The sequence below is a fragment of the Peromyscus californicus genome, unplaced genomic scaffold (genome assembly GCF_007827085.1).
Source record: "Peromyscus californicus insignis strain IS unplaced genomic scaffold, ASM782708v3 Scaffold_7__1_contigs__length_154581171, whole genome shotgun sequence".
Taxonomy (NCBI): domain Eukaryota; kingdom Metazoa; phylum Chordata; class Mammalia; order Rodentia; family Cricetidae; genus Peromyscus; species Peromyscus californicus.
The window spans coordinates 69,770,214-69,784,226 of record NW_026294595.1 but is presented as its reverse complement, the minus strand read 5'-3'; the positions used below and the strand labels follow the sequence as shown (position 1 = coordinate 69,784,226).

The window sequence follows — 14,013 nt, the reverse complement described above, 5'->3', positions numbered from 1 at the left end:
GTACTGGGTTTGAAACCAGAGCCTTCTGCCGTCTGGGCAAGCCCTTTGCCATGTGCCATACACTGCAGCCTCTTTTCTTCTCACAGGACTTTGTCATGTGGGCTGAGGAGGTGGCTCGGTGGATAAAATGATTGCCCAGATTCCCAACACCCGTGTAAAAAGTGGGACATGGCAGCAAGTGCCATTGTGCCGAGGGATAGAGAGTTTGAGTCCTGGGCAGTTCTCTGGCTAGCAAGTCTAGCCAAAATGGTAAGCTCCATGTTTAGTGGAAGACTCTATCTCAAGACATAAGATAATGGCTCAACAGATAAAAAGCTTGCCACCAAGCCTAACATCCGGAGTTTGATTTTTGGGCCCACATGGTAAGAGGAGAGAACCAATTCTTACAAATTGTCCTCTGACACCCCCCCCCACAATATTAAAAAGAGACCATTGTCATTGGTTTAGGATCTACCCAAATAATTAGCACAATCTAATCTTTGCTCTGTACCCTAATCACATTTTGAAAGACCTCCATTTCTCCAAAATTCATAATCAGTTACAGGTGAACATACACCTATTTGGGGGAGGGTACAAGTCAATGCCAGTGCTACCATCCAAGACGCCCCCAAGGATCCCTACCTCAGCTCTTTGGCTCAAACTCTGATCTGTGTCATCTGTATGCCATCTGTATGTATCCCGAGCAGCTCTGCAGAAAGGCTCATGTGATGGCCGCAAAAGTTTGTGGCCCAATGTTACACAGATGGACCACAGGCAGCTCCCACAGCTGAGGCTAGACCCAGCTGGCTGTTGCTAGTGTCCTGACTGCAGCCTTAGGTGGGGCTCCGAGCCAGGGCTCCCACTACGCAGCTCCCAACCCCTGCGCCAAGAGACTGGGGGTGATAACTGTTTGTTGCTTCAAACCATCACATTTGTCATGATGCAATAGGTTATAAGCCAAGATTTTTTGTACTCAGTGGTAGAATCACCTACAAATGTAGGGGTGATTTTGGAATTACACAGTCAGAAGATGCTGCAAAGACTCTGAGGACAGCTGTGGGAAGATGACTGTCCCAGAGAAGTTTCTTGAGGAAGAATGGGATCCAAGTGGAGGCTGTCGAAGGGCAGCGGGGGACAGGAAGGGAAAGAGAGAGGAGGGAAGAAATGGAAGGATGGGGAGAGAGGGAAGGAGGAAGGGGGAGAAGGTGGGGAGAATGGAGGAAGAGAGAGATGAGGAGAAGAGGGAGGTTGCATAGAAATTGGGAATCCGTGTAATGCATTGGCAGGCATTTTTAGCTGTTAAACATGAAGAAGTGGGAATTTGATAGATTTGAAAATTCTAAGTGTCTCCAGATGCAAGCAACACTTAAATAAGACAGGCATCTAAGGAAGATGAGACCCAGGGTGCCGAGTCCCACCCCTGCCTTACGCCATCGGGGGAAACAGTTTAGGGTACCATGGTCCGATGACTTATTAAGACTTCAGGCAAGTATAATAGGAGTCTTGCCAATAGTCTTCATCCACAGAGTACCCTCTCAAGTCTTAAGAGTATGACTCACTAATCTACTCCATCAAACGACAGGGCGTCTAGAAGGCTAAGTGTGGCTGTACTTGCTTGTAATTCTAGCATTTCAGACACGGAGGTGTGAAGACCATGAACTAGAGGCCAGCCTGGGTGATGTCATGAGTTCAAGGCCAGCTTGATCTACAGCATGAGAACCTGTCTAGAAAAACTAAATGAACAGATATTTTATAAATGGTCAAGCTTCTTAGAAGCTCATGGTGTCTCTCACCAGAAGCCCAAGATGGAGGTTTATCTGTATGAGACTTCTATGTGGTGAAGAAAATTCCAAGACTCACAAGACATCCAGGAAACTTCAAAGGACTTCAGCTGAAAGAGCAGTGCTCAGTCTTAGCAGGATAGACAAGGGTAGAAATGAAAAAGAATGATTCCAGCCCTCAAATGTGTACAGGAAGCTGGTTAAGAAAAATACCGATTGATACCCATGTGTGGCCTGTCACAGAAATGGAATGGTGACTCAGGGTGCCTAGAGGGTGCAGCCCTGCTGTGGGAAATTGTTTCTTGAGAGGAGTAAGACTGGGTCTTAAGGAGCCTGCCTTTGCAGTCTAGGCCGGATCATCGCCATTTGGTGATTTCTGTCTCCCATTCGCCTCTTTTGAACAGTAGTTTCTCCAGTGATTTTCTATGATTTTCTCACAGTTATTTGTTGTCTGTAGGGGACAGGAGAATTTGTCTCAGCAGTTCTTAGGTCTAAGATGGAGAAGGAATGTATTCAAGCAGCCATACTTGGGTACCATAGAGCATCGTCTGCCACTGGCTCTGACTTAGGTGATGAGATTCTGGACTTCAGGCTGGTGTTGTAGTAAGACAAGACTTTAGGAGTACTAGGATGGAGTAAGTGCATCATACATGTAGGAGCCATGTAGATAATGAGAAATAGGGGCAGATTATAATAGCCAACCTCTAATGTGTAATCTTCATCTTCCAACATTAGCATCTTTGCATAGTTAGTGTATGAATATGTCAAAAGGGAACATCTAGAACTCATCAATGGACTATGAAGAAGTCTTGTATAAGCAACGGCAAGAGCTATGCGAGGAGCAGAGTGCTTCAAGGATGGGGAAGAGAGAGTCAGAGGTGACAGCTGAAGAGTTAATGGCTGAAATGTTTCTGGAATCGAAAGATAGCAGTCTACAGACTTCCAAAGCCTGAATAATCCTAAACAAATAAAAACCAAATATATCCCTGGGCATTTCATAATACAAAAACCACTGAAAAAGAAAAAAATCACTGGAATTAGACAAGGAGGAAAGACAAGTGACCCTCAAAGGCATGACAGACTATGGTTGACCCCCAGCCATACCAGAGCTGGGGAATCTCTGAATTACTCCTTTAAGATGTGCAGCAAAACACAGATGTCAGCCCAGAATTGTCTCTCCTGTGAAAAGGTTATTTGGAATCATCAAGGCAAAATCCTCCAAGCAAAATTTTGAAAGAAGACAAATAGACTAAGTTTTTTTTTAATGGACTTATATGTAATAGAAAATGCTGGAAAGAACACAAAATCCATCAACAGGGAAAGGGGCCGCAGCATGTTGCATCATGGAGGATTATAAAGCAGTAAGGACTGAAGAATGCCTCTGCACTGCTGTCTAGAAGGAATTCTGAGGTATATTAACTTTAAAAGGCACATACGGTATGTTACCTTTCATCTGAGATCATGAACATGATATGTTTATTTACAATACAAAAAAGTACAAACCATAATTTTTTTTGCAAAAAAATAAAGGTTAGATATGAGAATAGCAAAAAGGAAGAGTAGTGTATAGAGGTCAGAATATTTGAATAGGTTTGTTTTGTGCATCTGGCTTTGGAAGTCTGTAATCTCTTATATAATTATAAAACTGAACACATTTAGACATTTACTTTATTTAATGTATATGTGTGTGTGCCTAAGTGTATGTATCTATGTATGTATGTGCACCACATGCATGCAATGGCTAGATTCTGAAGAGAACATTGGATCCCCTGAAACTGAATTATAGATGGTTGTGAGCCACTCTGTGGGTAGTAGGAACCAAACCTGGGTCCCCGACAAGAGCAGTACATGCTCTTAAGTGCTGAGGCATCTCTCTGGCCCCCAAAGCCAAATTAAAATTAAGAATGAATCCTCAGAATTAAAAGTGAAAAAAATTGATCCAATCATATAGCAAGTTGGTGCCATATCAGCACAGTGAGGAATTATTTCATACCAAACAGTGAGAAACTGTTTCACATGCACACCGCACAGTGTTTTTTCACACCTTAAGAGGCTTGCAGAGGAATAACGGGTACCCAAAGCAACAGCATCAAAACCAGGATCACACCCTAGGCTGTTTCTAGAAATCATGTTGTCAGTGCTGAAACCTGAGAGAACTGTCTGCATTGGGTGTTCAGGTGTGGATCAGGGTGTGAACTCAGATGAAGCAGGGAGAGCTAGGTACTCAAGGAGGTTCTCAGGCACCTGCTCTTCAGGGAAGTGATGCCATATTACAGCCTGTGCCCTGCGTGCTTCACATTCTCTGTGTAAGATGAAGTCCATGCACGAACACATCAGAAACATCGAGAACCATATTCTTTGGTGTGGGAGAGTGACTGACAGGACTGAGTAAATTTGAATCTGAAGTAACAGTGTGGAAGAGTAGGGCTTGTCTTCTCGTGATGAGTATATTTGTAGAAATAAGAATACATTTCCTAGCTCTGAGCACTGAAAAATCTGGGGACAATGACTAACTCAGTGATAAGAAACAACCCTGGTTCCCAGATTGTGGTCTTCAAATACTATTTACCACTACCAGTTACCATGGGAATTTGTAGAGTGTGTGGGTGAGCCTGGGATGATGTCTCTCTCCAGAAAGCTATGAGGAACTATGAGAGTCAGTCAGAAGGACTCAAGGGCAGCTTGCGCAAGCCTCTCTGGTCACTGGTGGGGCAGTTAGAGCACCAGTGAGGACACTGTGGCCTGAAACACACCAGATATGCTCCATTCTACAAGTCATAAAGACACTAGGAAGCCACCTCTGGAAAGCACCAAGGAACAAACTGCACTTGAAAATGCAAAATAGAGGGAAAAGATCAGTTCTCCTGTCTCTATGTAAGCCATGCTTCAGCATCAGCAAACGATCTGGTGAGGAAAAGTTTCCCTTCATAGAAATTTTTTTGTCTTTGTTTTTTATTGAGACAAAGTCTCGCTGTGTAGACTAGGCTGAGCTTGAACTCGTGATCCACCTGTGTCAGCCTCTTGAGGGTTGGGATCACAACACTGTGCTGTTAATGCCCAGCTCTTCATAGAACTTTTCCAGTTCTATGTCAGAATCAGAACATGACCATTCCCAACCTCTAATGAACGCATAGGTCTTGGCAGTGGCCTTCAGTCTGTGTGTGTATCCCCCAGAGAACAGGAAGCAGGCTGAATGTGCTTCCTGGTGGAAAACACATCACCTTAGCAATCGTCTTCCCAAAGAATCCGACCTGAATTTGATCAGGTCTCTGAATCCATCAACAGGCTTATAGAAAACACAGAGACCACGGTGGGGGATACAGACAGCAAAACCCTGGCTGTTGTTCAATAATGACAGCAACAAATGCAAAGGGAGAAAATGAAAAAGAAAATCTATGGAAACTTAACCAATAGATGAGGCAGCAACAATATAGAGAACGTGTTTGCATTCCAATTCGATCAAGGAAGTCGTAAGGAAGCGATGGCAGTTGGGGAACTGTGGACGCTGGTGAGACTCATGACTCATGATACACTGAGTCATTGCTGTCTTTTCTTTTTTCTGGTAGACGCTGCGGTCTTGTTTAGAGACAGAGTCCTCGGCTTTAAAGAGATAAAACTAAGATATTGGCAGGGGAAATGGAATGACAGCTTGGCGTTTGCTGAGCAGTTCGTCGTGAGGGGCCCGGGACACCGGATGCAGAGAACAGCGCTGGCCGGGACTCAGGTAATTGCTGGAACTGGTGGGTGTTCTTTTAGTTTATTTTCTTCTGTTCATGTGGACATTTGTCATAATAAAAAGCCTGAATAGAAAGAATCAAACAGAAGTTTTCAGACAATCTCTTTATACTCAAAGATATTCTAAGGGAACCTTAGTCTGAAGGAACATTATCCTAGGTGGAAGATCAGAAAAAGCAAAAGGAATGGTGAGCTGGGCATGGTGGCACCCTAGAGGAGGAGGCAGAAAGGTCAGGAGTTCAAGGTCATCCTCCGCTACCTAGTGAGTTTGAGGTCAGCTTGAGCTACAGGAGACCCTTGTCTTGAAAAACAAAAAACAATCAAAGAAAAGGAGGTGAAGAAAATGTAAATCCGACTGAACACCGGTTATGTAAAATCATCGTAAACCACCTCTGAACTCTTAGAATTGTAGCACGAGCAAGCAAACGCCCTGTAACTGGGGAATTGACAAAATGGAGTTTAAATGGCTTGGGGTCCTTGTGTGGCCTAGCGTAGAATTAGGTATTGAGTTGCACTAGGCTCTGGCAAGTTTTGGATTCATAACACAGCTTCCAGGGTAACAATTTCAAGAATACCCTAAGTACATATGAGTCCAGTGCTAACTATGGGGAAGAAAAAAGGGAGGTATGACTAGAGATGAGTCACAGTTAAGAGCACCTGCAGCTCTTTCAGAGGACCTGGTTCAGTTCCCAGCACCCACGTGGCAGCTCACAATGCTCTGTTACTCCAGCTCCCAAGAATCTGATGCCCTTTTCTGGTCTCCGTGGCACCAGACACACATATGGCATACATACACGCAGGCATGCACACACACATACACATAAACTAGAAAGAAATTGGGAAGAATGGAAGGATACACCTTTCCCTGCCATCAACAGCAAAAAATAAAAATAAAAATAATATAAACAAAACATATAATGGATAGACTAAGCAGAAAACACAAATAAGGTGGTAGATTTGAACCCGACTATGTGGGTAAATTCAATCAAAACCAATAGACTAATTAATTAAAAAGTAAATATGGTCAAACTAGATTTCAAATATCAAACTGTGTGCTATTTACATGAGGTGAATTTAAAATGTAAAGTCACTTTGAAAAATTAAAAGCTTAGTGCATGCAAATACTAAACAATAAAATAATAGGGCAGTGATATTAGTATTAAACAAAGCAGATTCAAGACAGAAACATGGATAGAAATAAGAGGGTTATGGAAAAATACTAAACATTAAAATTTTAAAATTACATTTATGTATGTGGGGGAATGTTGTGGATGAGGGTGTACCAGAGAACATGTGTGGGACAGCTTGTGGGAGGTGGTCCTCTTCTTCTACAGTGTGGGTCCCAGGAACTGAAGTCAGGTCACTATGGCAGACCTGACAGTAGGTACTCTTAACCTGCTGAACCATCTCCCCAGCTCCCAAAGCTTGCTAAACATGTTGACTGCTGTGAGAGTCTGTGTGCTGCTTCTCCCTGGGGGGGGGGGGGTGGGCTGGGGAGACAGAGGCTGTGCTCAGGAGAGCCAGGTGGCCTGATGGCTGCCAGCCTGGTTGATCTCTTTGCTAGATAGCAGTGATCTGGTTTTGCTTCCAAGCTACTGGATACAGGATAAGCTATGCCTTTGCTTTCTGGTCTCTCCCATGCCACATTTCATCATGAGGAGGTTTGTTGTCTCAATGAGTGAAAGGTAAGAGTGTTGTTACCTGGACAGCTGACATCAGAGCATAAGCCCTCAGTCATGTTAGCTCTGTGTTCACAAATTACCTAGCCATAGATAAGTCACGTTACGTGTGTTAACTCCCTCAGTCCTCCTAGTGACCCTGTGAGGTAGATTTTATTTTTTGTCCCCATTTTAAGAACTGAAAATCAGGACAAAAGCAAGTGGAGGAACTAGTTCAACGTCAGAGAACCAGAGAGGGGATAGGCAAGATTGGAGCCCAAGCCTTGCCGCTGTGCTGACAATTTATATCTCTGAGTAAATCTCTAGTATCAGCATATGGAAAAAATCATACTGAAGAGCAGTCAGCTTGGAAAGGCAGAGGTGATACGGGGAGAAAGTGGAGACATCTTCATACAAGATACGAGTATTTACTAAACTTGCAACAACGTTTAAACATTGCCGAGTAGGGGGCCAAGATGAGACCCTAGAAACAGATATGCACAAGTGTGGGTTGGATAGACAGATATTGTAGTGGGGGATGGGGATGGAGAGTAAGTATACTGTGTCCTGTTGGGAAGAAGTGTCTATCCAGATGGGAAATCACAAATACAAGTTGCTACCTACTATCACATTTGGTTATGTACTCCAGGCAGATTTAAAACCTTTGAGGGGCTTGGGAGCTGGCTTGAAGTTTAAAACACTCGCCACACAAGTGTGAGACTGGTCACATCCACAGAAACCCGTGTGACTGTTGGATGATATGATGATCTGTCTGTAATTCCAGCCACAGAAGGTGGAAACAGGGACAGGGATCCTCAGAGAAAGCTGGCTAGCAAGACTAGTCACATGGATGAGCTCTGGGTTTGACTGAGAGACCCTGCCTCAATAAGTAAGTTGGAAGAGCAATGGGAGATGATTCCTGACATCCACCTTGGGCTTCCACATTCACACATTTGCACCCACACACATGCAAAACCTGCACACACACACACACACACACACACACACACACACACACACACACACACACACAAGCATGTGAACTCCATACACTGAAAATGGAAAAAGGAAAAAGAAAACTTTTGCAGGAGGTAACACAGGATATCTTTATATCTTGACTCTTGCATTACACTGCAGTACAATCAATCAAGAAGCCTCTCTATTTGACAGAGACATCAAATACCAGATAACAAGATGCACGGCCTATGCAAAGAAATATTGGGAACTTGCAAATCATGTCCAGAATGACTAAGGCTATCTCTCAACCCGAAAGAAACATGGATAAGGGATTTGAACAGTTTAAAGAAGGTCCCAATGCAGGGCCGGGGTGTCGGGGAAGGGGTGTCGGGGGAGTGGGGGAGCAACAGTTACATTTGTAGTTTATGGAGGCCCTGGCAATCCAGCCTTCCCTGACATAGGCCCCAGACTCTCTGCATTTTATTGGTCTGCCTTGCTGGTAAGATGCTGAGCCTTGTGAGTACTACAACATGTCTACAGCAACAATACTTCACATCCTTCCATCTGGCAAAATTGACCAAGTCTAATAACACCTGCTAGTCAGTGTGGAAATAGTCACACAATGTAGAAATGGTCACATAGTACGATCCAGGGTTTCTACCTCTGGGATCCATGGGGGAAAAAATTTGCGTGTGCGTGTGTGGTGTGTGTGTGTGTGTGTGTGTGTGTGTGTGTGTGTGTGTGTGTAAAACATGTGAAAGGGGAGGCTGATTGCACACGGTAGAAGTAACAAAGAAAACAAAAGAAAGGGAAAAGGTGGAGCCAGGCAGCCTCCTGCCCTCAGAGATCCCCCGTTTTGGTATCCTCAGATAACAACAAGTTGTGATAATTGTGTGAAAAACAGTCCTGAAAATGAGTAAAGCTGCTGTCCAGGTCAACATGGTCGAGGCAGGTGCGGCGTATCCAACATGGTCGAGGCAGGTGCGTTATATTGGATGAAAAGACGAACATCGACCAGAGGTTTAGAGTAAAGTCTAGGCGCTCAAGGCCGCAGAACAAGCTGCTCATGATTTCACAGGCTGGGACTGGTTGCATGTGAAATTGAGTCTGGGGAGTCGCCTGGGAAGAAGGTGCATGAGGTTAAACACCACTTTCAACTGTGTTTCTGTAACATGGAGGAACGGCTCAGCTCATGAAATGCTTGCCTGGTAAGCAGGAGGAGCTGAGTGCCACCCCCAGCACCCATGTGAACAAACCAGACATGGCAGCAGAATGTTCTTGTAACTCCTGCACCAAGGAGGCAGAGACAGGGAGGTCCCTGGAGCTCAGTGACCAGTCAGCCTAGCCTGCTTGAATAGCTCCAGCCAGGTGAGAGACCCTGGCTCAAAATACCCAGTTGGTATCTGAGGAACCATACCCAAGGTTGACCTCTGGCCTCCACACACACACATGCATACATGAACACGTGCATGTGCACCTACAGCACATGTACACCACACACACACACACACACACACAGAAATATGAGAAACTGAAACTAATACGATGAAGCATTAAATCCATGTAATCCAGGTGGTGGATACAGACAGAGGTGACTGTTTTCTGATTTTTCTGAGTTTGAAATGAATCAGAATTAAGAGTAAGAAGCAACCATTTAAGGTGGTAGAAGTATCCAATGTCTCATGCTCTTCTAGCTTGGAGGTACAGGGTGGTATCATATCTGACCCAGGCCATCAATACTGAGACTCTACTAGGGTTACCTCTGAATAACGTGGCCTCTCCTGGGCCTCTTAGATCCCTTTCAAGGAGAGAAGGGTTCTCCCCACAGTGAGCCACCCCCAGCCAGTGGCAGCTGCCAGGGAAGCAGGTGTGAGTGTGGGTGGGAAGACGGCAGGGTGGTGTGAAGAGGCCTTGCTGTCAACCTGCCTGAGCAGAAGATGATGGGTGGTGTTTGGAAGGCACTTGTCTGTGCCTAACTTGTCTCAGCATGCTTTACAGAAGACAGAGGCTGCCAACCTAGAGGCCACTATGATCCATCCCAACCTAAGCCAGGAATGAAGAGCAGATCTGTGTTCCCACGAGAGGCTGAGGCACTTTGGAGGTGGCTGGGGCACAGCCACAGGTAGAGTGCCTGTGCCAGAGATGATCCCACGTTGGACGGGCGTCTGCACACTGAAGATAAGCTTGATCATCACTCAGCACATCAAGCCCGTTCCCATTGCTGGCCAGCCATCTTCACCATCTCAGACAGTTTTCATCCTGCAAAGCTGAAACTCTACCATGAAGTACTGACTCCCCATTTGCCGCCACCACCCCAGCCCCTGGGACCATAACTGTCATTCTGCTCTCTGTCTCATGCAAGACACTGAGCTCTTTGATTTATTGCAATTAGATAGTAAATACATTAAAGGTTGACAACAGAATGATTAGATATATGTATATATGATGAAACAATTATTATATGCCCAAGCTAATTAACCATCTGTCACCACACATGATGCCATGTTTGTATGTGTAAGAACACATAAAGTGGATCCACTGTGTGAGAGATTTATAAATACAGTATGGCATTATCTATGGTCATCACTATGTACGTTAGAAGCCTTTTGTGTTACATCTGAAGTTTGTACCTTTGGACCAACATGGTACCATTTCTCTATTTGCATTGCATGCTCACACTTCAGCTCCACAAGAGCAGTCACCTTGGAAAGTTTAGCCAGGTTTAGAAGACTAAGAGTCTGTTATGGTCATGAGAACTGGGCTAACAATCAGCCACAGCTCCTTGGCAGACACAATGGAACTCTATCCCTGGCACATTAAGTCAAAACCACATCCAGTATGACTCTCCCCTCCAAGCAGTGACCGGAGTTCCAGTTCCATCCTGAAGTGCTGCCACTTTCCAGCTGGGGCGCTTGGTTCTTCCAGGCAAAGGGCAGGCATGTCATCTGTAGGTGGCTTCCTGCAGCCAGGCCTGGAATGGTGCCTTTCACTTATGCCTATCTTCATTGGTTGGCAGACATCATATGGTGTTATGGTTTGGGAGAGTCATCAGGGACTAGAGTCTCTACCCTCCTCGTGTGTGTGTGTGTGTGTGTGTGTGTGTGTGTGTGTGTGTGTGTGTAACTGTGTGTATCTGTGTCTCTGTGTGTGTCTATGCATGTTTCTGTGTGTGTGTGTGTTTGTGTGTGTCTGTGTGTATCTGTGTCTCTGTGTGTGTCTATGCATGTTTCTGTGTGTGTGTGTGTGTGTGTGTGTGTGTGTGTGTGTGTGTGTCTGTGTCTGTGTCTGTGTGTGAGTGCAGATCTTGGTTGTCAGTGTGATGGTGTTAAGAAGTGACAGGACCTTTAAGAGGTAAAATCTAGTGGGAAAGTGCTGAGACATAAGGCAGCTCTTGTGGGACCCTGAGTTTGTTCTCTCCTGGGGCAGGGGTGTTGTGGAATATGATTTTAAAGTGTGTTGCATTTTTTAACTACTGCTTTTGCTAACAATCTTCTTTTGTTTGAAGTGTGACTTTCTTAGCATTTCATTTGTGATGACTGCTGTCCAGATAAACATCTTTGAGTGTCTATTGGACATTTTATTCTTTGAGAATCACCTGTTTGCATCCTTTCTGGAAACTTCCTTAAGGTAGTTTTGTCTTGTTTTTGATAATTTATGAGTTGGCTGTTTGTTGGGGATAATTACCCTTTGCTTGTCATTTCCTTCCTAAATTATCTCTAAGATATTTGTCACTTGGCTCTGTTTTCTGTCTAGCTATTAATTGTAGCTAGTCAGTTTTGAGTGTATGCCAAGTATCAGGTCCTGTAAAAATTTGATCGGAATCATCTCATTCAGTCCTTGCAACGACTTCGAGGGGGGGTGCTATGTTTATGGCTCCTATTTAACAGATGGGGACATTGAGGCTCAGATGTTTAGGTCACCTGACTTGTAGAGGGTGGCACCAGGATTCCATGAGACCAGGTCTTCCTGTCTCCATCACTGAACACCTCAGATGCTTTAGATGTGCCAACAGCAATCCAAGATGGAATCTGAGGGTGACCTTTTTTTGGATGTGCTGTCAGAGGGCAGCGAATGGGTGGAGAATGGAGACAGGAAAGAAACCAAGTTTGCACTGATGAGCAAGTCACCCATGTGGTCTGCCTGGGGCAGGGGTGGCTCTGGTACACAAGATAGTAAATGCCTCTCTTGAGTCCTACCTGAATACAAGAAGTGAGGAGATTTGGCCAATGGGTGCCTGGCCACTGAAAGGAACTGATCTGGGGACACTTGAACTCAAAGGGCTTCTGATATGATACAGCTATTGGCAGGTACCCTCACGATGGCTGGAGGAAAACCCCAGGCCAAGACCCTCAGACCCAGGGCAGGAGTCTGGAAGTCATGGCATATGCATATGGTGGGACCTGCTACCATAGCCAAGTTCTTGCTGAAAACAGCCATGAAACCCCAGCTGTGGGCCCCTTCGGTCAGTGCTTACTTAGAAGGAAAACTTTCTCCAGCTCCTCCCCCACAGTGTGTTTGAGTGGGGGAGGAAGTTGGCTCTTTGCTTTCTGGAAGCGTACCTGGGAAGGTCCAGGAGGCTTGCCTGAGCTAAGCTCCGGGAGCCTTTGCTCACTGCCTCCGTAGCATCTTTTCTTGGCAGGCTGCCCAGGCTGGAAAGGATGTGGCCATGGTGCCTGTCCTAAGGCAGGTTTTGGACAAGGTTGTGAGGGAGGCTGACGGACATTCCCATGCCCAGCGTCTCCCTCCCACTTACCCTGTCCTGAACACCCTCATCTTTTCAATTTCTACTTCCATCTAGAACATTACCTCTGCCAAGGAGCTGAGCATGGACAGGATCTCCGCGGATGGGTTTTGATGGTTTGTGACTTGGAAAGTGTTCAGTGGCTAAAATCCATCTGCTGAGGTAGCACAGATAAAGCATCATGTGAGTGACATGTTCTGCTTCCCTGTGTGGGCCTGAGAAACCCTCTTCCTAATTTACTAATTCACACCTTGCCTAACTGCATCCTGGGAGCTGCAGTCTGGCAGGACCCCAGCTGGCCTGTTCCTTCCTCCTCACTTTTCATGGAGGACTTGTCAGAGTAACCAACCCCCAATCCTTCTACCCTGGCCCTCTGGACAGCTTCTCTGGTTTTAGCATCTTTATAAATATAATGTATGGCCACTTTGCTTTCTTTGCTGGTGTGTGTGTGACTCTGGCCATCTGCTGAGCACTTTGCAGGGTCCTATCACAGACCTGTGCCTGGCATATAGACTCTCACCCTCTAATCTGAGCCTGAGAACTAAGGGTTTAGGGCTCTGGCTTTATTCGGGCTATAGGGTGAATGGGGGATGCAGGAAATATTCACAGGGGAGGGGCTGGGCGTGTAATCAGCTAGTAGAAAAATTGCTTATTGTGCATGAAGCTCTAGGTTTGATCCCTAACATAGCTTGGTGGCACACACCTGTGCTCCCAGCACTTGGGAGGGGAAGAGGGGGTGCAGGAGTCATCCTTGGCTACATAGAGAGTTCAAGATCAGCCTGGGGGCAGGGAGGATTTCATTGCATCTATTTGGAATACTTGCTTAGATTCCTTGGCACCGAGATGTGATTTTGACCTTCATGGAGGTCCAGTGTGGTCTGAGAGACAGGCAGTCCTGAAGAGTAGAAACACAAGATGCGTTTGGGTGGTGGCCAGTGCTGCGGGGAGAAAGAGAAGGATGGCATAGTGAAGGGTGGTGGGCACTGGGGGGCTGTATTGGGTGGAGAGGGGCAGGAGCAGCACTCTAGGAGCCTGAGGGATGGAGGGAGCTGGCCTGGGCAGGGCAGGATGGCCACTCCGACAGTGGGAAGGGAATCACAGCGTGCTCTTGGACTGAGATCACAAGGACATGTTACTCTTTAAGGAATGCTGAGCAGATGGA

At 45.6% G+C, this 14,013-nt stretch overlaps 1 protein-coding gene across 2 annotated transcripts in view; it reads left to right on the top strand.

Annotated features, from left to right (window-relative positions):
• The window catches only part of Alkbh3 (alkB homolog 3, alpha-ketoglutarate dependent dioxygenase), a 90,659-nt gene extending 79,963 nt beyond the window's left edge, over positions 1 to 10,696 (top strand). The window contains exons 9-10 of one of the 2 annotated variants that reach the window (XR_008215148.1): positions 5,327 to 5,484; positions 10,109 to 10,696. Coding sequence is in view for 1 of the 2 variants with exons in the window: in XM_052724937.1 (XP_052580897.1) it covers positions 5,327 to 5,374 (48 nt within the window). In the remaining variant the exon portion in view is untranslated. Of the gene's footprint in view, positions 1 to 5,326; positions 8,487 to 10,108 lie in introns of those variants that run through there. The other variant, XM_052724937.1, reaches the window with a different exon arrangement.
• Positions 10,697 to 14,013: the final 3,317 nt, after the last annotated feature.